At 37.5% G+C, this 23,837-nt stretch overlaps 1 protein-coding gene across 3 annotated transcripts in view; it reads left to right on the top strand.

Annotated features, from left to right (window-relative positions):
- The window catches only part of DYRK1A (dual specificity tyrosine phosphorylation regulated kinase 1A), a 206,452-nt gene that overhangs the window by 120,595 nt on the left and 62,020 nt on the right, over positions 1–23,837 (top strand). For all 3 annotated transcript variants that reach the window (XM_070944306.1, XM_070944307.1, XM_070944308.1), the window contains one exon: positions 21,380–21,579. In XM_070944306.1, the coding sequence (XP_070800407.1) occupies positions 21,380–21,579 (200 nt within the window). The remainder of the gene's footprint in view (positions 1–21,379; positions 21,580–23,837) is intronic.

The raw sequence follows: 23,837 nt of genomic DNA, 5'->3' as shown, positions 1-23,837 counted from the left end.
TCCAGAGTCCAGGAGTGGTCAAGTCAGATCAAAAAACACATTCAAGTTAATCATTACGCCTTCGTCAAAACTGGGGACACAGGCATGAGAGGCATAGCTACAAAAGATTGACAGACTCAGTCTAAAGAACAGAAAGGCAGAGTTAATCCATTCCTTGGATTCTCTCTCAGCACACTGAGAAGGAGCGTGTCGGTAAGATCAATGCGCAGCGCTCTCATGGCAAAACGTGTCGGCTAAGACCAATGCCCCTTCTCCATATCTTATTGTCCAAGCTCGTTGTGAAGTGCACCAGTGGTGATCACATGACTGTGAAGTGCTGTGACGATTGAAAAGCCCACAAGTACTAAAATGCCCAAATGTTGATTACCTGACTGCAAGGACATTGCAATAATTGTAAACTGGAGGACTTGTCATAAAGTTACTTTTTCAGCCTGCCTCAACTTTGAATATTTGCTAAACAGGATAGGCATTAAGCAAGGTGAATTTGTATTTATTTTTCTCTCTCTTATTGCAGTATGCTATTAAAATCTTTCAAATGAATTAATGAAGAATTCTACATAGTGACTTCCAGAAAATGCCTTGATTAGTTCTCCATCCTTTTGCAGATGGAGATTCACATCTTCTGAATTATTTGCATTCTTCAAATTATTTTTGGAAAGTTACAGCTGTACTAAACCATGGATGTATGCTTGCCTATAGAGAAACAAATTTTCAAGGGACTTACTGCTAAATTTGAACTAAGTCAAGATGGTACCTCACATATAGAAAGCGTTGCACCTATTCTTTGATGGCCAAATATATGCTGTATAGGCAAGGCGCAGCATTTATAGCCACTAACTGACAGAAGTTCATGTTAGGATCTTACCAACAGGCTGTCTTACTTCCTTCAGAAGGATTAGCAAATTTATGGCTTTCTTTATTTGTATGAGAAACTCCTTCAGATTATAAATATGTAACATTCAACACTGAGCAGTAAATTAAGTATAAAATAGGTCTTAGATATACATAGATATAGCATGTATTAAAATGTATGTAAAATAAATAGGATTAAAACTAGATGATATTCACCCAGTATTGGGCCACATTAACAGAATTTTCTCTCGCCCTGTTAGGAACCATGGTTAACAAGTGGTGGGCAAGGGAGTGAAGCTTCATCTATGCATGTGTGAATCTAGCTTGCGTGTGACCCCCCCCCCCCCGCCATGGAAGAATTGTTTTCCATGAAACTGGTCCCTAGTGCCAGAAAGTTGGGGATTGCTGTTCTATAGGGAAGTCCCATTTTCTTAGATTGTCCTTTAATCTTCCTATCATAGCGCACAATGTATTTAGAGATTTCCACATAGGCCGTGGCTGTTCTTGACTAGGTAGACAATCGAGTGGTTATGACTAGTTGCTTGGTAGCTCCTTACTTGCCTTCCATAGGTCCAGGACAGTCTGTGGCAGGTCCTTATTATGAGGGATGGACATTTTGAGGAAGCTGTTCCTCAATCTTAATCTCAACCTTGTAGGTTGATGGGCATATAATAGGTGTGTTTCTGTAGACATCACTTTAACTCACTGTTTTTGCGCAGCGCTTTCCTGGCAGAACTTTGGAGACAGGACCAACTTTGGAGAGGGGATACCAGCTGTATTGATGTCAGTTTTGGACACCCTGTGACCAGTCTTGCTGTTTCATTTAGGGACATATCCACCTGTTTTGTATGTATTGATCTGTACCAAACAGAGCTGGTATATTCTACAACAGAGTAACATAGAGTTAACGCAGAAGTTCTAAAAATGATTGGGCACCCTATCTAGTGCCTGTTATTTTTCACATAATGATGTTTCTAGCAAATATTTTCTGTTTGGTGGTAAAACAATGGTTCTTAAAGGTAAGCGTATGATGCCAGCCAATAATACCTGCAATGTTCTTGATGGCTCATATTTTTTTTCAAATGGAAAGTGCATAGTTGTATTTTTAGGCAGTTTCACTTCAATTGGTTATCCCTATAGTACACAGGTGTCAAACTCAAGGGCCACGGGCCGGATCTGACTCACGTCCTTAGAACTGGCCCGTGGGGCTGCCCTGGAAACAGTGAAGAACTGGCCCGCAGTGCCTCTGCCAGTGAAAACGGAGCTCAGGAGGCCACGCACAGCCCTCCCGAGCTCCGTTTTTGCTGGCAAAGTGCTCGCGCCATTACAGGCACCCCTGACAAAAGTAACATCAAGCTGGTCATGCCCACCCAGCCCCCTGAGGTCAAATACAACTCTGATGTGGCCCTGAATGAAATCAAGTTTGACACCCCTGCTATAGTATGTAGTCATTAGGGATGGGCTCTATGACAAGTCAGAAAGCTTGGAAGACTCAAGCTCTGTTCCCAGTGACCAACCCAGATTGGATGCTGCAACATCATCCTGGTATGCAAATGTTTACCTTCATTTGTGTAGTCATTAAATTCAAAACCTTGGTCAATTTTTCCTCCACAACCTTGAACTGCACTGCTATGCTATTTCCAGATTGTTGACGTAAGCAAAGCTAGTAGCTTGCCATAGTGGTTGGTCATTGGTGTATATGTTAAACAGCATAGGAGCTAACATGCTGCGTTGTGGAAGTCTATTTCGTTGGATTCTCCATCAATTGTTGTTTCTGAAAGCCAGCATAAAATCTATTTTCTGGTTGGCATTCTATAATTTTTGGGAATTTAAAATCCTTTGTAAAATGAGGGACTTCCTTCAACAGGACCATTTGGTTATCCATATCGTAAGAGATGAGATCTATGAACCTCACTCGTGTGATTTCCTTCAGTTCAAAGCTCTATGTATTGTGTTAGATTGAGAATTTAGTCTGTACACTTTTTGCTGGGTGATACAAGCAACGGTTCTATTACAGACAGACAATTCAGTAATAAATGTTCAAATACCTTGTATAAGTGACTGAGAAGAGATAAGGACCTGTAGCTTTTTGAATCTTCTGATGGTTTGCCTGGTATTAGTATAGCTATTGCACGGGTCTTCCTCCTTATCGTGGGTATCTAAACAGTATTTAAGCACTGTTTAAGTACTGTTCAGTTTATAGCCATAGCCATTCAACTGAGAATTCGCTACCTAGATGATATTGGGGTCAATGTCCAGATGATAATGTTTGAATATTTTACAGAACACTTTTTCTGAATCTCAATATTTGAAACAGTTTTACTCTATTTTATTGTTCTGACACTGTGTTATGATTTGACATTGTTGTTTGACCAATTAATGAACAATAAATTATACAGAGTGCCTATTAGCTCTAGCTTGATGAGACTGAAGACTTACCTTCCAAGGACTGTGGAGGTGAGAGAATTATATAATGAAAAGGGGGCCAGAATTTTATTACTCTTTAATTTAACAAGTAACTGCTTTTACTATTGGATTTATTGAAGAAGGAAATTCTACCAAATACTCTTCATTAAATGGGTATAAAAACCCTATTTCTAAGTCTAGTCTCTATAAATGTCAGTTTTGCCTCATAAAAGTTGCAATTGATTATATTTGCATAGGAAAAATATAACTTTCACTTAAATTACATGTCATTTCTATGTTTTGGTAACAGAACCAGATCTTCCTCAATTTTTGCTTGATATATTGCTATATTTTTATACTGATATTAAAGGTTGTGAGAGTGCATTTCCTTGTAAAGTCGGCATCTCAGACATGTTCTAAAGTTTCAGTTTCTTCGGAGGGATGGGGGCTTCATCTCTTCAAAGGGGTATCTGATTATATCCACCATACATGACTACAGATAGAGATTGCTTTTATAGATAGATACAGATGCTGTTATGAACAGATTGACTGTTAAGCACATTCCAATTTTCATTTCTTCTTCAGTTTCCAGTGCATTAGAAACTTAATACTTAATATCTATATCTATATCTAATTTATATCTAATTAGATTTCTATACCGCCCTACTCACGAAGGACTCAGGGCGGTGAACAGTCACAGGATAAAACACATAAATACAAAAATTTAAAATAGAATAAAAACGAATTAAATAATTTGGCTGAACAAATTTAAAATACCCCATAATTTAAAAACAAATTAAAATTTACATTTAAAAAGGGGAGAAGATTTAGGCCAGGCCAGCTTGATGAAATAAAAAAGTCTTAAGTGCGCGACGGAAGGTGCGCAGATGTGGGATCCTCTGTATCTCCAGGGGGAGCTCGTTCCAGATCGTAGGTGCCCCCACAGAGAAGGCTCTCCCCCTAGGGGCCGCCAGTCGACATTGTTTGGCCGACGGCACCCGTAGGAGCCCCTCTCTATGGGAGCGTACTGGCCGGTGGGAGGCTATTGGTAGTAGCAGGCGGTCCCATAGATAACCAGGTTCTAAGCCATGGAGCGCTTTAAAGGTGATAACCAAAACCTTGAAGCGCACTCGGAAAACCACTGTGAGCCAGTGCAGCTCGCGCAGAAGAGATGTTACATGGGAACGCCACGTCGCTCCCATAACCACCCGCGCGGCCGTACTCTGCGCCGTTTGGAGCCTCCGAGTGCACCTCAAGGGGAGCCCCATGTAGAGAGCATTACAATAGTCCAGACGAGAGGTGATGAGGGCATGAGTGACTGTGTGTAAAGAGTCCCGATCTAGAAAGGGACGCAACTGGTGGATCAGGCGAACCTGATGAAAAATCCTCCCGGTCACGGCCGTCAAGTGCTCTTTTAAAGACAGCCGTGAATCCAGGAGGACGCCCAAGTTGCGATCCCTTTCCAATGATTCGCCCCCAATAGTCAGTGATGGCACCAGCTGACTATATCAGGACATCGGAAACCACAGCCACTCGGTCTTGGATGGGTTGAGCCTGAGCCTGTTTCTCCCCATCCAGATCCGCATGGCCTCCAGGCACAGGGACATCACTTCAAGGGCATTGTTGGGGTGGTCCGGGGTGGAGATGTACAGCTGGGTGTCGTCAGCATACTGATGGTACTTCACCCCGGAACCACGGATGATCTCGCCCAGCGGCTTTACATAAATGTTGAACAAAAGGGGTGAGAGGACCGATCCCTGAGGACCGATCTATACAAAATAATTTATAAATTTTCCTCTTATGCTATTAGAGATTTAAAAGTCACAATCTTTGAATTTTGAAAAGTTGAAGTATAATATTACAATTAGTTGTAAAACAATTCTGGAACAAATCTTGATCCACCTTGGTTCTTTGCTCTTCTTTATTAATATTTTCTTTAGCTAGTTTGTGGTGAGAGAGTGGGAAGCACACTGGTAAATAGTGAGGAGGATAATTCAAAGTATGCCTTTACTAGTTGAATTTCAATTTGTAGATCATTACCACAGACATTTAGAAAGTATGGTAGTTGGCAGATGTAACATATTCTTGCATGAGTAAGGAAGTGAAGATTGATTGATTGATTGATTTGATTTGATTTGATTTGAAAGGCTGCCTGACTTCAAAACAGTTTTGGGTGGCTTACAGTTTACAACAGAAAAGCAATATGGTATTCGACTTACAACCACAATTAGGGCCAGAAGTTCTTTGCTAAGCAGGATCATTGTTAAGTAAACTATTCCTGATTTTTTTTTTACCTGTTTGCCATAATTGTTAAATGAATCATTATAGTTGTTAAATGAAGTACATGGTCATTAAGTGAATCCTCCTTCCCACATTAACTTTGCTTTTGGAAGCCAGCTGGGAAGGTCACAAATACTGATCACATGTTCCCAGGACGCTGCAACCAGCATAAATACATGCCAATTACCAAATGCCCTAATTTTAGATCGTGTGACCATGGAGATGTTGCAAAGATTGAAAATTTGAAGATTGGTTGTTAGTCACTTTTTTCAGTACTGTTATAATTTCAAACTGTCACTAAATGAATGGATGTAAGAAAAGGACTACCTGTAGACAGCAAATTTGTAAATATACAGCTAACTATACCCCATGTGCAAGTAGTCCCCAGAACCACAAGATGGGGGAGGGGAAAATAAACAAATAACGTATTTTTCAGACTATAAGACGCTCCATACTATAAGACGAACCTAGCTTTTGAGGATGAAAACAAGGGGAAAAAAATCTGCCTCTGCTCCCAGTAATTTGCCTCCTTGCAGCAAACAGCCTGGTCAGCTTCAGCACAGCCTGATTTAGCACGAGCAGCTGATTGGCGGTTGGCTCTCCCTCACAGAATACTGCCTATCAGCTATTCCAGACTGTGGGGATCCCCACTGTCCATCGCCACCATTGCTGCTGCCGCCTATCACCACCGCCGGGAATGGGCCAAAAATGGGGCACGCAGAGGCCAAAAACGGGATGCACAGAGGCCGAAAATGGGCCACGCAGAGGTGGCAATGGGCGGTGGCGATTGTTCTCCTGTAAAGTTCCAATTCTTGTGTTCCATGCTGAATATTGTTTTTTCCATTTCCTTTTGCACAAGCATGCTTACAGTTCTGTTTATGTTACTGCTGTTAATGAAATCCTGTATTTCCTTTAATGCAAAATACTTAAAAATTTGTGGAATTTTGGGTGATAATATGTGCAATAGGTATTCTATTGAATTGCAGGGTGGTGGTATACTCTCGCTTTGATGCGGTGACATGGAATTTTGATCAGGCTGCTTGAGTATTTTGTTTTGTTGCCATAATTTAATATTTTAAAAATAAAATGGCATGGTTTGGATGAGAGAAAGAATCATGAACGTCAATGTATTTAAAAAGTGTAAGGTGTAGAGTAGAGGGATGTGATTGTTCTAACAACTGAGAAGCAAAAAGTGTGTTACACATTTATTGCATTTGTATATTGCATGATACAATTTCTAACTTCCCAATAAAAATAATTTTCTTCCCACTCACCAGAGGTTTATTTTTTAAAAAAAAAAACTTCCTAAAACTCATAAATATCCCCTCCCCATTAAATAGTTATGTGAAATATTTAAACAGACTATGGATATGGAAGGTAAGTACTTTAACAAATCATACTCATTTATACAGGAAAAAATATTAATTCAGATTTTTTTCCAGGAAATCCACCTATTTGGCATAACGGTCCACACTATTTCATAATTCATGAAGCATTGGGGGAAAATATCTGCCATGTATATGTGTAAGAAATAATTGTGGATTTGTTCCATTACTGATTTATAATCAACTATAGAAGCAGGAACTGTTTAAAATAATGGGAGTTATGTTGATACAGATTTGGCAGGGACTGTTATTTCTAAATCCATAACACATGAGGCTCATCAAAATCTTTATGAGTTTTGTTGTGTGGATATTAAACACTTAATTTCTAATTTGCTGGGTTTTTAGAGTCTAAATGGAAATTGTAATGCACTTAATATTCTCTTCAGAAACTGGAAGAGTTTTTATTATTATGAACTGTATCTATAACACATGAGTTATGCTGGCTGACACCAACTGGGCTTGGTTATACAGACCCCATAATCCCCAAATATTAGCAAGTAGATGGGTTGCACTATAAATTGCAATGCAACAGTAGGCTTAATGAAAAGGTATTCCAGGGTATAGTGGAAACCCAACCACAAGCAACCTGCAGAGCAGAACAATATCAGGCTGAAATGCAAACATCAAAAAAGAAAAAAAATTGCAGCATAAATACAAACCCTCCTCAGCTAATAAACCATAATCTATGAAAGAAGAAAATTGTAGTGCAGTGACACTGCCTATTCAGCTATTTTTGCATTGGAAATACAGTGTTGCGAGGTGAATTACTCAGGAGGTTTTTTAGTCCTGTCCAAATACTTTGAAAGAGATACTTATGTAGGATCTATAGGAACTATAGAACTATAGGAACACATAAGGAACACCTTTGTATTGTTAAGGCAGCTAGATCTTTCCAGCCCAGTGCTATTTGCATAGTCCTAATGTATATATAACTCTTATACTGGTCTGAGGAAATGCAAAATATAAGGTAAGTTTATATATATGTGAGTAGGGAACAAGGAACAAGATAAAGTGAAACATAACTACTAAACAACATTGTATTCAGTGTTGTGTGCTCGGAGATATCTTTGCTTTTCCTGACCTTAGTACGAAGCATCCCCTGCTGGACATTATGCACATATGTGTGGATTCTTGTTTTACATTTCGTGCTGGAAAAGCATGAGAGGAGATTATTTTGGGTTTCTAATATTTTATTTATTAGAATTATGCCTTTCCTTTCCTGATTAAGCTCAAAGCTGTTGATAGATTTCACTAAACTGTCCTTCCACTACATAGCGGTACTGTTCTGTGCTTAAGAATATTTAGCGTAACATTAAAATGGCCATGTTTGCAGTATGCTCAATATCTGATCTTCAGTTTTTAATCAATCCCATATTATTGAGATGGTGCTCTTAATCATCAGGAACATTTGTTTGTTTTGGGGATTCACAAGTGTTGGGTTTCATTTATTCTTTGTCTTGTCTGTTCATGCTCTTCTTCCTTCAGCTAAAATTGTCTTTTGCTTGTGCATGTGGAATTATAACAATTTTAATGCAGATGGAAATAGTAGGCCAGTGGACTGGAGATAATTCCAGCTGTATCATATTTTCCTCTTCAATTTCTTGTGTTGGTCAGTGATGGGCAAGTGTAGCATTGCTTATGCCTTCTGTTTTTCCTTTCAGACAATTTTCTGTAGCTGATGAAAGCCAGTTTGCACATGGAAAAATAAAATGTCTTAATTCAGTAGTGGAGCTATTTGATTAGAAACTTTTTATAGAAGCTCAACCATTTTTGCTGCCTTTTGAATTATAAAATGATTTATAGCTGGTTTTTTTCTACCTGGTGCTCTAGAACATTGCATGCTTTTATTCATTAATTTAACTTGTTTCATCATCCTTCCAAATATGTAGCCTTCAAATGTACATGAAGAAAATTTTACCCAGTCAACTTAAAATGTTTGGTGTATATTGATTTATATAGGTGTCCTACATTCCATCTGGATGGAATACAGAGTGAGGCAGCAGCTAAAATTTCTGATACTGAAATTTTCTACCCCACCCCTATAAGCCACTGTTCTCTTTGCTTTTCTTAAATTTAAGTACATTATTGATTGCTATAAAAAGCATTCTAAAACATTTGAAATTAAATGCTAGACTATCCAGCAAGGTTTGTTATATTATAATTTATTATATTATTAAGGCAACTTGCTATAGTAGAATTGTATAGTTACAGAGAAATTTTCTCCTGCAGTAGTTAGTTCTAGTTCCTATATAGAGTTTTATTATTGCATTCCCTTTTTGGGGTGGTGGTGGTGGTGAAACATTGAACCTTATTCTAATCCAGCACAGTTGCTACTAATTTTGCTTTAAACTAGAAAGTGTTAATACAAACTAGAAAATGTGACAAAGCTCAATTTCATTTCTTGTTTATTACTTGTTTTCCTATTGGACAAAGAGAAGCAGCTCTAGCCTGGCAACCAGAGCTTGCTATTTGCATAACCTGCCTTGATTGGCCAGCTCTCTGCCAAATGCTTCCAATCATATGGTGTTGTTTTAGTGGTAGGCTATGCTAATTAGCTGCTGTTGCTGGGGTTCAGGGTGCTTTCTGTGTGCTATTCTGCTGCATTGTGTTGCTTGGCCAGAGACATTGATAAATGAGTATTTAATGATCTGCAGCAGTTTCCACTTACTGCAGGCAGACAGAGATTTTAGAACAGGAGAAGAAATAAGGATTTAATTTCTCTTGCTTGCAATTTTAAGATTGTATGCTAGAATTTTTATGGAGATAAAGTATTCTTTAAAAGTGCAGGATTTTATGTTTGGTGTTTTGTATGGTATTTATAGATATCAGATAAGACTAGGAAGTTGCTTATATCTGAGAAATGTAATGCAATATTAAAACAGCAGTAATATAAATTATCTCAGTGCATAAGAACTGCATATGAGTCTCTTGATTTAATTTTGAAAAAATGCAATTGGAAAAATAATTCTTTAAAAATTAATCTGAGCCATTTACAACTTACTTATCTTTTGTAATTTTGGTAAAACACGCCAAATCTATAATACAGAAGCCTTTCAGAGCCAAACTTCCTCAGCCTAATACCTTTTGTACTCCAGTAGTTGACAATTCCCATCATACTGCCTGAGAATTCTGTAAATTGTTCCTTAGGTTGAGGAAGGCTGGTCTATCACTAGTAGGTAGCAAAGTGACATGTGCCATAATTTGGCTTGTTTTGCTTGCTTTCTTATTTTGCTTTGCATTTCTCATTAACAGTTGTCATTTTTTTAAAAAATTGGTAGACTTCAGCTCAGCATTCAATACCATCATTCCTAAATTCTTCACTCCAAATTGATTCAGCTAACCGTACCTGTAGGTGGATTATTAGCTTTTTTAGGGATAGGGATAGGGATAGGGATAGGGATAGGGATAGAATAGAATAGAATAGAATAGAATAGAATAGAATAGAATAGAATAGAATAGAATAGAATAGAATAGAATAGAATAGAATTCTTTATTGACCAAGTGTGATTGGAGACACAAGGAATTTGTCTTTGGTGCATATGCTCTCAGTGTACATAAAAAGAAAAAAACACATTAATCAAGAATCATAAGATACAACACTTCGTGATAGTCATAGGTTACTAAATAAGCAATCAAATCATACTAGGAGACAAATAATATAAATCATAGAGATACAATCAACAAGGTGATAATCGTAAGTAGGAGGAGATAGGTAATAGGATGGGAAGAATAATAGTAATACAGTCTTAGTAAATAGTTTGACAGTGTTGTGGGAATTAGTTGTTTAGCAGAGTGATGGCATTTGAGAAAAACCTGTACTTGTGTCTAGTTGCTCTGGTGTGCAGTTCCCTATAGCGTTGTTTTGAGGGTAGAAGTTGAAACAATTTATGTCCAGGATGTGAGGGGTCTGTAAATACTTTCACAGCCCTCTTTTTGACTTGTGCAGTATACAGGTCCTCAATGGAAGGCAGGTTGGTAGTAATTGTTTTTTCTGCAGTTCTAATTATCTGTTGAAGTCTGTGTCTGTCTGTTTTTTTTGGTTGCAAAGCCAAACCAGACAGTTGTAGAGGTGCAGATGACAGACTTAACAATTCCTCTGTAGAACTGAATTGGCAGCTCCTTGGGCAGTTTGAGCTTTCTGAGTTGGCACCAGGGTGGATAAAAATCAATGATTTTTTTAAAAAAAATAAAAAAAAACCAGATTTTTTTTATTTAAAACGGATTTTTTTTATTTAAATTGGATTTTTTTAAATAAAATGCTTTTTGAGGAAAATATATTACCATCCAAAAGTTATTCCATCATGAAATAAAGATTAGTTTTTTAATTATGTAGAATAAGGCTGTATATGTTTAATTTTTTTGGTAAATAAATTCCATTAATCCATTCACAATGTCATGCTGTTCCAGAGGTTTTTGTAAGATTATTGGGCAGTTTCTCTGCCTACAAGATATTATCACAGATGCTTGGTTTACTTTTGCAGTTCTCAAAACTGAATTTGACTCAGCAGAGATCACATGCCTCTTCTTCACAGCAAAAATGTTATAACATGAACAGAGTTGAGAAAAAGACCTTAATCCTATTGTTCTACAAACCTATAAATACAGAATCAACCCCTTCAGTGCTAAATTTCAAGAAGTTCAGTGAATAGAATAGAAACAATATTTTTCTGATTGTTTGGAGTGGAATAGATCTGCACAAGAAGAAAGTGAAACTAAGTGTGAGGAGGAAGGGGCAAGCAGACAAGCAGTACAAAATGAAAGTGAAACTTTCTGAGCACAATACTGCACAGCCACAGACAGACAAGTCTTTGGATCTTTTTGTGTGTATGACCTGAGGTTTATCACATTCTTTCCTTGGAGGAAAAAACCTATAATGGCAGCAGGCCGTAAAAGAGACCCAGTTTGGCAATATTTTAATGAAGTTCCTTTACCTATCGGTAAGGCAGGCATGCGTGCAAACTGTAAACACTGCAACAAAGAAATGCAAGGCCTGGTGGCCCGAATGAGGCAACATCATGAGAAGTGCTGTGATGAAGATGACCAAAGAAATGTATTTGAACAGGCAGGATCTTCAGGTTGGTAAACATTTTTATTGAATCATATTTCTAAAGACTGCCTTGAACTGTCATGTTTGAGCAAAATTATATTTCTTATTATTACTGCATGTTACTGTCATTTGGTACAGTTATGAAGAAAAGCAATTATTCCTTTTGGGGCAGTGCTGTGTACAATAAGCAGAAATTGTATAAACAATAAAATAACAGCATTGACTTTTTTGTTTAGGGGAATTCACGGATTCTGGAAACTATCCACCTTCAAGATCACCATCCTCCTGTTCTACAGTTTCAGAGTTATCCATCCAGGATAGTTATGCTTCATTAGCATCATCATCATCAGACACCCACAGCCACATATCACTATCACCTAAAAGAAAGAAAAAACCCTTCCCTCCTGGAACCACCATAGATAAGTTTGTGATAAAAACTAGCAGATTAGAAAAAGAGTTAATTGATGAAAAAATTGCCCAGTTTGTTTATGCAATGAAGTCTTCTTTCCGTCAGACTGAGAACCCACATTTCATTAATATGGTTCAGTCACCGAGACCAGGATACAGTCCACCCAGCAGAGCAGATGTTGCAGGGAAACTGCTGGATAAAGTGTATGACAGAGAAATGGAGCAATGTGCAACAGCTCTGGAGGGTAGAATTGTTAACCTAAGTATTGTTGGGTGGAGTAATGTCCACAATGATCCTATTGTATGTGCTTGTATAACAACAGAAGAAGGGAAAGTCTTCCTTGCACAAACAATTGATACGTCAGGAAATGCACACACAGCAGAATACTTACAAGAAGTGGCAGTAAAAGCTATAATAATGTGAACAAAAATTCAAATGTCTAGTACGCAGTTTGGTGACAGACAATGCTTCAAATGTATTCAAGACGAGAAGAAATTTAGAAGAGCAGGAAGGGAATACAAAGCTAATAACATATGGTTGCAGTGCTCATTTGCTGCACCTCTTAGCCAAAGACTTAAGCGTTCCAGAAATAAAGACTAATGTTGTTGAAATTGCTAAATACATTTTGCTGCAGCAGCTCTGAAAAGGATGGGTGGAACCAAGCTAACGCTCCCACAAGATGTTAGATGGAACTCTGTGGTGGACTGTTTTGAGCAGTATATCAAGAACTGGCCTATTCTGATGACAGTTTGTGAAGAAAATCGAGATAAAATAGATGGCACTGTCACGGCCAAAATCCTCAACATTGGGCTTAAGAGAAATGTTGAACATATGCTGAGCATCCTGAAACCCATCTCTGAAGCTTTAAACAAAATACAGAAAAATAGCTGTTTTATTGCTGATGCTTTTGAAATTTGGAAGGAACTGAGTGAACACTTAAAAACAGAACTACACATGGACAGAATTAAATTACAAGCATTAAAAAATGAATGGGACAAGTACTGTCTCCAGCTCATTGCCAACTATAATAAACTTCAAAGCTAAGGGGGAACCATTCAAGAAATACATGTTTGCTGAAGATATTTTAAAGAAAGTCACACCAGTGAACTGGTGGAAGTCACTTAAGCACTTGGATTTAGAGACTGTTCAAGTAATGATTTCACTTTTAACAGCAGTAGCTTCTTCTGCAGGTGTTGAAAGAATATTCTCTTCCTTTGGACTCATTCATTCTAAATTGAGAAATCGTTTGGGATCCGATAAAGCAGGAAAGCTTGTTTTTCTTTTCCAGATTATGAACAAAGAAGAAGATGAAGACGACGAGTGAGCTACAGAGGACAGTATTTAAGTTTTTCATGTGTAGGCTGGGCTGACAGTCTAAGTTTCTTAAAATATATATATTTTGTGTAGCCAAATTAGTTAACAAACATGGATGTTTGTTTAAACAAATAACATATGCTGTAATGTTATTGTTTCAGTTGAATAAATCTATTTAAATTGTTATTATTAAGGTAATGATTATTTTTCTCCTTCCTAAGTACAACACGAAAGTTGTCCAAATATGAATGATTAACCTATTAAACGGGGGATAAAAAAACTAATATGAAAAGTTGTTATTCTAAAAATCTTCATCTACTTGCATATTAAAGTTATACCAGCAAGAATTAGTCTTTATGTATAAAACGTATGATTTAAATCAAGCCTTACTGACTAGTGATTTAAATCAAATCCACCCTGGTCATAAGTCAAGGCACCCATGTGACCAGACCTGATTTTACAACATGTTTTGTAATGGCTGTTAAGTGAATACCATGGTTTTAAGTGTGAACCTATTCTTCTGAATGGCCATTTTTTGCTGGAGACTTGCAAAAAAAAAGTCACAAATCATGGCTACATGACTGCCAGATGCTGTAAATGATGTAAAGGCAAGCCAGTTGCCAAGCTCCCCAAATTTCACATGACCATGCGGGGTTGGGGAAGGTGGCCCATTTTATGATGGGCAAGAAGTGCTTTATGGATATAAAATACCCATTTTGGGCTTATCATAATTTTGAACAGTTGTTAAGTGACTGGTCGTAAGGTGAGGACTATATGTGGAGCACCTGGAATATTACCCCAGGACAGGTTTGAGAGGCTTGTAAATGGCATGGTGGTTGCCTTGAAAAGTAAGAAGATAACTGTAGAGGAACTTTTAGTGAAAGGAGGAAAGTACCGTATTTTTCAGAGTATAAGACGCACCTTTCCCCCCCCCCCAAAAAAGAGGGTGAAAATCTGGGTGTGTCTTATACTCCGAATGTAGCCCTGCCCAGCTTCTCAAATGGAGGTTTCAGAGGCTGAAAAAAGCATCAGAAACGAAGCTTCGGAAAAGATGTCCCCAAACAGAGCTTCAGAGGTTTTTTTCTGAAGCTCTGTTTCGGAGGCTTTCAGATGCAGGAAAAAAAAGCAAGGCACAGAGCTCACAACCAAGGAACCTGTTGCTAAAATTCACCTCTGGGAACAGCTGATTGGGGGTATTCCTGGAGGCTGGTCCACACATCAATCAGCTTTTTTCTTATTTTCCTCCCCAAAAACTAAGGTGCGTCTTATACTCCAGTGCGTTTTATACTCTGAAAAATACAGTAGTTCTTCGCTGCTTTATGTATAGTGTGTACGATAAACAGCTGTGAATTTGTTCATGTATAAAACTAATACACACACACACACACACACACAGTTCATTTAATTATATTTACTCTATTTCGAGTGCCAAAGTCATTTCAAATTGTAAAGAACTTCTAGAGTGCCTTAAGAATGTTACGTTTTTTTATTCATAATATTGTGTGCTTAGACTTTGTTCAAATACGTGTCTTAAAGATTTCGCTTTTGGGGGTAAAAGGCAGCTAAACTAAGGAGCTTGTAGAACAAAGAATGACACTGATATTATTCATGTGCCTTTACTTTGAATCAATATTATATAGGGTAAATTCTTTTCCTTTATTCCAAGAAGGAAATATGTTTGCTTTCTTCATTTTATCCAGGATTGTAGCATTGTTCTAAAACAATCTAGAACCATTTTGAGACTTGATTTTCAATTATTAATGTGCATACAGAGATGACTGGTAAAAATTACAGTGATGAAAAATAATTCACTATCCAATTGTAAATGTTCGCCCTATCCAGAAGTGTAGTATTGTCTTGAAGCAATTTAGAACCTCTTTGAGACTTGAGTTTTATTAATCAATATATACACATCTTATGGTATAAACTGGTACAAACTACAGTGATGAAAAATAATGAAATGTGTGACATTCACATTGCAATGCATAATTTGTCATGTGAGGTCAGGCGCAAAAAACCAGGGCCACACAGGAAGGTTCAGATTAATTGATTTATTGTTAAAATAAACACATATTTGCACATGAATCTTCTCAACTAAAGCTCAGTATCTTATTAGAGTTAGATAAGAGTCAAAGCATTCAAGGAAGGTTGGACTTAGTTGGCTTCTGGCTATGAAATGACTCTAAATTGATCCCTTTTTTAACTCCTTCCCTTGGCTCAGCCAGGCCTTCTCCCACATATTTCTCCCTTTGTATCTCCACTGTGTATACCTGTGAACGCACCTGTAGGTTCATGGTCTTTGTAGTTCTTTCTATTCTGTGTTTTAATCTGGGCATGGAATATGCTTTTACTCTCCTTGTCTGTCCTCCTCCCAGTCTTTCTTGCAATTTAATCTTTGTATATTAATTAGGTATATGAAATTATTATTTTGAATGAAAGGACCATATAGGTAGTCCTCATTTAGTGATCATAATCAGGACTAGAAGCTCCGTCAAACAAAGAAATCCCATTACCCCTACTGTACTTGCTTTTTCCAATTCCCTTGCCCTTTGGAATGTTTGGCTCCCAACTGCTGTATATTACTGAAAAGACTAATCAGTTTCACACCTTCAGCTTTTGTTTCTCTTTTAACTAGACAAACATCCCTTTGGAATGTTTACCTGAATCCTGGGATAACAAAGAATTAATGTTTATATTTATATTCATTGGAGAGAAAAAGATTACAAGAGAATAAGAATGTGCATTGTTGGAAAAATAACCCCATGGTTTTTTTTAACAATGCAAAAGGGGTGCTGTGGAACTAGAAAGAGTGCAGAGAAGAGCAACAAAGATGATAAGGGATCTGGAGGCTAAATTGTATGCAACTAAGAGATTTGGGTATATTTATTTTAATGAAGAGAAAGCTTAGGGGAAGCATGATAGCAGTTTTCCAAAAGGTTGTCGGAGAGAGATCCCACCTCGAAATAAGGATGGATTTCTTGGGAGTGGCAATGATTAATAAATGGAACAGCTTGCCTCCTAGAGTTGTGGGAGCTTCATTGGTGGAGGTTTTCAAGAAAACTTTGACAACCATTTGTCTAAGATAGTATAAGGACTCTTGTCTTGAGCAAGGGGTTGGACCTCCAAAATCCCTTCCAGTTCTATTATTCTATGCTATGCAAACAGTCAGTGTATTCCCCCTTGTGTTGCTGTTCACTCTTTTATAATCCCTTTTTCTCCAATCTCTTCTCCCCCTCTGCATATTTAAGCAATCTCTCCACGATTTCTGTGGGAAATCTCTTCTATGCCTGATCTCTCCCCCCCCCCCCCCAGAGTGAAAAGATTGGAGAAGAAGAGATTGCAAAAGAGTAAGCAGACACATCATGGGGAATGCATCAGCTGTTTGTGTATCATGTTTGCAATTTCCAGTGCCACCTCATTCATTTCAATCTGCATTCCTCATTGTGTGCCTGCTTACTCCTTTGTAATTCCTTTATTTCAAATGTTTGCTTTGCAAGGGAGGGAAAAAAAGCAAAAGGTCAGCCATACAGCAACACGTATTGACTACAATGGCGATCACATGACTGAGGGATGCTAAAGTTGTAGGCATTAGTCATAAAATTATTGTTTCTGCACTGAGCTAACTCAAAGTATCCTGAATGAATATACCTGTACAGTATATATTTTTATGACTCTCACACAGCACAATCCCCACTTGATTTTGTTGGCTAACTTTCCTCTCCTGTTTCTGATGCCATAGTTGTAAACCTTCCACTTTGTAAGTCCTTATTCACCTTCATATATGCAAAATGTTATTACACCTATTCTTTTAATTATCTCTATCTAAGTTAAGATTTCTTGAACAGGGCATAAGTTTGATAAACAGGCCTCAATCTTCTGTAATATGAAATTACAGAAATTTGACCAGATTGGGCGAGCCAGTAGGGACAATTTGAATCAGTTTGCCAAACAGGTAAAAGTCACCCCTGATTGGCCTCGCCTGGTCGCCACTCAAGTCTTCTGGCCGCTCACTGCTCACCTCTTCTGGCTGCTTGCGCAGCCCTTCCAGCTGCTTGATATTCCACAGAATTCAATGTTAAATGCAGCAGAGAGAATCTGAACTTTTCTCCCTCCATTCACAGCAGAGCTGCTGCACCCTGTCCATTTAAGGTAGTCTCCGGGAGGGAGGGGGCTGGGGTGAAATGCTCCCGGTTCAGAAGGTAGCAATGGCGGTGGGTGGTTCGGAGAACCAGTAGCAAAAATCCCTGCGTCCTCCCCCCCCCCCATATGCCCAGCTGAGCCGTACGATCATCAGAGGCTGTTTTTTTTTTACTTTTAAAAGCATTTTTTCTACAACATTTTCGGCCGAAAAAATGCTTTTAAAAGTTTTAAAAAAAAAGCCTCTGGTGATCGCGCGGCTCAGCTGGGATCATCAGAAGCTTCTAAAAGCATTTTTTTCTGCAACCTCTTAAGGTTGTAGAAAAAATGCTTTTAAAAGTAAAAAAAAAAAAGAGTTGGCCACGCCCACCCAGTCACATTATACTCCCCCACCAAGCCACGCCCACAGAATCGGTAGTAACAAATTTTAGATTTCACCCCTGCCAGGGGAGATCATAAAGGGAGCAGCAGCTCCGTTGTGAATGGAGGGAGAAAAGTTCGGATTCTATAATGAAATTGTGTAAAAAAAAATGTAACAGGGATATTGTGTATGCTTAATGTTGTGTGGAGAAAAGCTGGGCAACGATATTCTACTTTTTCTGAAATGAATGCTATTTTAGATGTTTGGGCTAAAATGATTCACAGAAATAGTACACCTCTGTTTTCAGTGCAGAGTATTGTCACATCATTATTGGCAATTGCTTAAAATATTTTTTATAGTCTATCAGTCCATCCATCCATCTATCCATCCAATTTATAGGGCTGCCCATCTAAAAAAAAGTGACTGGATGGCATACAACAAAATTATAAAACAATAATATATCTTAAAATTTACAATCTGAAAAAATTTAAAGCCTGTTATTAAAAGCTTACAGTAGATATTAACAGCAATGGAACCACCTCAGTAAATAATTGGCTCCCCAAAAACTTCCCCAAGAAGTTTTTAATATTCAAGAAGTTCAAAATAAGCACCAGATTAAAATAATATCATTTTCTATTTTAAAAAAATAGAATACTGTCTCCATATTTTAAACCACTAACCTCAAAAAACAATAATGCTGTTATTAAAAAGGTTGAGCTAAAAGTTGATACACTCTGGAATGGAACAGCAAACCAGATTGCCACAAGATTGTTACACATTAAATAACATTTAAATTGAAAAACTAAGTTTGAAAGCATTAATAAAGAAAAATGAAGAGGATTTAAACAGGTTTCTCACCTAAAAGTGAAAAAGAAAAGTTGTTAATGGAGATACATACCAAATTCTCCAATAAAACCTATTGTTTTACAACCAAGTAAAGCAGGTCTATACTTAAGTTGAAAATTCAGTACCTTCTCAGTTGATGTGTACAGAATTGTGTGTATGTATATACACACAATCCTAGCTGTAATGAATAATCAGAGTTGAGGGAGATGATTTTGTTTTGTATCTACTCAAGACATGCACCATTGATTGTTCTCCCATCTCTTTGAAAGCGTCATTCTTTCTTTAAACATAATTCTTAACATGGTGGTAATGTTTATTAATACAGTTTCGATACTAAATAAATATTTTTGATATACATTTACATCTTAGAGAGGGCTGTAGTCTGGAACATGCTTCACGATAGCTAGACCTCTCTAAACTGATCACCAGATGCTAAGCTAAGTGACCTTGTGTTTCTTAATTGGCAGGGGAAGTCATTTCCCTTTGTTCAGCTTTGCTGCTATACCACTGGTTGAGGGGAGGAAAAGAAGATTGTGGCAGCAAATACCAATTGAAGGCAGTAACTGCTTCATCACTCTTGTAGAGAGTAAGGAAGGATGATCTTGGAGGAGGTATGCAAGAGCCATTGCCTAGGCAAAAGGGGCTGACACATTTTATAAGCTTAGAATAGCAGGATAACATTCAAAAGTGGTTCAGGTAGATGCCTGCCTAATTCACTGAACTATAAGAAGGGGAGGAGGTACAGCGTAATCAGACTTGAAAGAGTATTATTATTATAGCTAATCTTAATAAAAGTAGTTTCAGCCTTACTGTGGAGTTTTCTATCTAGTAGGGCTGACAACTTAAAGTGTCTTGATTGGTTGGGATAGGTTTGTTTCTTTCTATATACAGTTTTGTTAGAACTCAGTGCATATATGAAAAACATCTGGTTGGATCCAGATAAAAGTATGTGGAAGATAACAGCTTGAAAGATTGGTTGAAAAATGACAAGTAGATGGGAGTGCTTCCATCTAATCTTTGGAGATTCTCCTGCCTTTTTAGCCACAATCTGGCATTCAGCAAAACTTCCTCCTTTTGGGAGTGGCTTTTTGGGCTAGGGGATTGTGAGAGAATTTGGTAGAAGACACCCATATGTTGGTTGCCTATCTCTTTTCAACTTATTACAGTAAAATCTTGATTTTTCAGACCTCAATTGCAATGAACTTTGCATCAAATGAATCAATTTTCTGATTGATTACAGGTGGCCCTCATTTAACAACCACTTACTCAGCGACCATTTGAACTTATGACAGCACTGAATGAGTGGTAGTTATGACTGGAACTCGTACTTAACACCGTTGCAGCATTATCACAATCACATGCTCACCATTTGCAATCTTCCCTGCTGGTTTCTGCCAAGCAAAGTCAAAGAGAAGTCAACAAGAAGTTGGAAGTCACATGAGGTCCTTGTTTAACAACCTGCACAATCATCCTTTAAGTGCTGTTGCTAAGCACAGTCATAAGATTTTTTGGCTTAATGATGGAGTTTCTGGTCCCAATTAGCATTATTAAATGAAGACTGCCTATAATTTCATTTGTGCAGTGGTGTCACAATACAAACAGCATAATTTATATTATTTGTATAATTACTATATATAACGCAAATCACTTCAACTGAGTAGTTCTGAAATTTATTGATACTGTAGTTATCAATAGTTAATAATTCGGTAGTTTTCAAATTTGTTAATACAAACAGTTTTTGACTTATCACAATTGGGACCAACATTTCCAACACAAGTTGGAACTGGTCAAAAAGTACAAGGCAGTTGCCAAGTGCAAATTGCAATTATATGACCACAGGGATGGTGCAACGGTCATAAGTGTGAACAAAGGTTGTAAGTTACTTTTTCCAAGGCCATCATAACTTTGAACCATTGTTTAAAAAGTGGTCATAAGGACTATATGTAACTGAACTTCCTTCATATAGTCCATTAAAACAAAACTTCATTTTTTTATTTCAAATATGAATTTATTTTAAAATAAATGCCATTTCAGTCGTATTCTAGCCACATGAGAATTATCTGCTGTGATAGGATTGAAAAGAGGAAAATTTATGGAGAAGAAAAATTGATAGCAAACATAGGATTCATAATTACATTGAGTGCATGTTTCATTGCATCCCATCCACTTATTTTTTAAAAAAATATGTACACATAACTTGTGGGCATGCAGTTTTAACTCATTTTGTCTTTGTTTGTTTTAAGTGAAACTTAGATAAATATCTCTATGTCTACATTTAATGTGAGGATAGTTCATAGCTGATATAAGAAAACTATACTGAACTGTTGTGCTGTCATTTCTAGGAGGAGAGACTTCAGCATGCAAACCTTCAACTGTTCGGCTTGCACCATCATTTTCATTCCATGCTGCTGGCCTTCAGATGGCTGGACAGATGTCCCATTCACATCAGCAGTACAGTGATCGTCGACAGCAGAACATAAGCGACCAACAAGTTTCTGCCTTACCATATGCTGATCAGATTCAGCAGCCTCCTACTAACCAGGTACGTTGACTTTAACACTTGTACTAAGATAGCATTTTACTTAAAATAGGGCACATTCTTCTATTAACAGCTTCTGTATACTTCAACTCATCTTTGATGCTAAGAATTTGGAAATATTGGCTTGAAGTAACATACAAATTCTGCTATAAATATATTTCATTTTCTGTAAGGAATAATATGTTTTTAATTTATATTGCCATGAATCACTGTGATTGCAGTAGACTGCACTTTTTGGGGGCAACATAGTTACTTGTAATATTTTGCCAAAGGAGTTGCTTAGCAAAAGTAGTGTAGTCAAGATTCAACTTTTATTCATTTTTCTATTTCATTCATACCTGAAAACGCAACTGTAAAGGTACTAATGTAAATTATAGGAATATACAGAATAACAGAGTTGGAAGGGACCTTGGAGGTCTTCTAGTCCAACCCCCTGCTTAGGCAGGAAGCCCTACACCACTTCAGACAAATGGTTATCCAATATGTTCATTATATTTGCTCTGTTTTAACAGAGCATAAAAGATTTGAGAACAAAATAAGTAGACTTGGAGTCCATCAACTGACAACTGGTATTATCTTAAATATTTCTGTTGGGATTCTATGGAACACTTAGGATCACATCACAATTTTATGTTTGCATAATTTTGTTCTTAATTATCTTCACACTATGTTGAACTTCTTAATTCCTTTCTGTTAGATAGCAAATCTAAATTAGATACAGGTACTCCTCAATTTACAACCATTTGTTTAGTGACCACTTGAAGTTACAACAGCACTGAAAAAGGTGTCTTATAGTTGTTTTTCACATGATCATTGCAGTGTCCCTGGGATCATGTGGTCAAAATTTGGATGCTGGACAACTGGCATGTATTTATGATGGTTGCAGTGTCCCAGTGTCATGTTTTTTACAACTTGCTGACTAGCAAAGTTAATGGGGAAGCCAGAAGTCAATGGGGTGGGAATCATTGATTCACATGTGTGGATTTGCTCACTGTATTGTACTGTGCGGTACAAACAATTGATCAACTTCTCTAATATCTTCATATCTAATGTTGTTGTTACTTGCTTATCACTCAGTAATTGAATCTGTTAGACCAATCAGGCACTGTCTACCTGCAATGTTTTCTTATGTTTTAAATAAATTGTATCACTGCAATATTACTGTGAAAAACTACTACTGAAAACAACAGACTCTTGCTGAATTCTTTAGTTTAAAGTTGCTGAGTGAGCAGCTGTGAACATTTATAAATGTGTTTTAATTCAATAGAAGACCAGATCAGAAGGAAAAGGATTAAAATAGTTTTTTAATACTACAGCTCCATCTGGTGGTCAGACGGAAATCCATTCACAGATCATATTTGCTACTATGGGAAATTAAAAGTACTAAGTTTGATAGAATTCACTCTCTGATCATTTAATATAAAAATTTAAAGGAAATGTTAGTATACTGTATTTGCAAATGTTGTTGTAGTAGAAAAACATTTAGGTTTATGAAATTCTGAAATTAGGTTCACAATTCAAGTAAAAAGTGAAATTTGGTCTTTTTATCACAAGTATATAAGGTCTGTTAAAAACTCACTGTTTATCACCCTACAGTAGCTTTCTAGGCATTTCTTCTGCTTCATCTCCCTTAGTTCTGTCAAGCGCAGGAAATCAAGTCCAGACAGTTCAAAATGAATATAAAGGTTTATTGCAAGCTTATGCTCTCATAAGAATCTGAACTGCTAATGGTCAAAGCAAATTGATGGTAGATAAGAGTCAGTGGAATTTAAGGTGGGCTGGACTCTTGCGGGTATGAAGGGATTTGAGACTGATGATGATGCATTTCATACTTCCCTCAGGCTCAGCCTGGTCATCTCCTATATCTGCTCTTCACTTTGTTCCCCCCTTCCATGGGTTCTTCTGTAGTCCTTTCCTCTTCAAAATCTGAGTTCTCATGGGAACTTGGCAAGGAGGGAAGGAAAGCAGTCTCAAAGGAATCTGCCTCCCCCTCATTTAAAGTCGCTGGCAAACCAGGTAGTGGTTGCTGCAACACAAAAACATTGTTAGAGATTCCCTCCCCTTCCCTGCCTGAAAGTTGAAGGCCAAATGTGAAAGGCCCATTGTGTCAAGGGTCCTGCTTCCCCCTGGTGCAATTAAGAGAGGCTGTTTAATCTCTTCCTCAACAGGTTCCTCAGGTGAAACTGAATGGAGAGCTGGAGCTTAGTGCACCATGGCTTGTCATGGAAAATGCTGGTTAAACTGACAAAACAGTGGCATGA

The sequence above is a fragment of the Pituophis catenifer genome, unplaced genomic scaffold (genome assembly GCF_029215685.1).
Source record: "Pituophis catenifer annectens isolate HBS135680 unplaced genomic scaffold, rPitCat1.0.hap2 SCAF_4, whole genome shotgun sequence".
Lineage (NCBI taxonomy): Eukaryota > Metazoa > Chordata > Lepidosauria > Squamata > Colubridae > Pituophis > Pituophis catenifer.
Note: the sequence above shows the minus strand (reverse complement) of the source record. Positions and strands in the feature narration are given on the sequence as shown.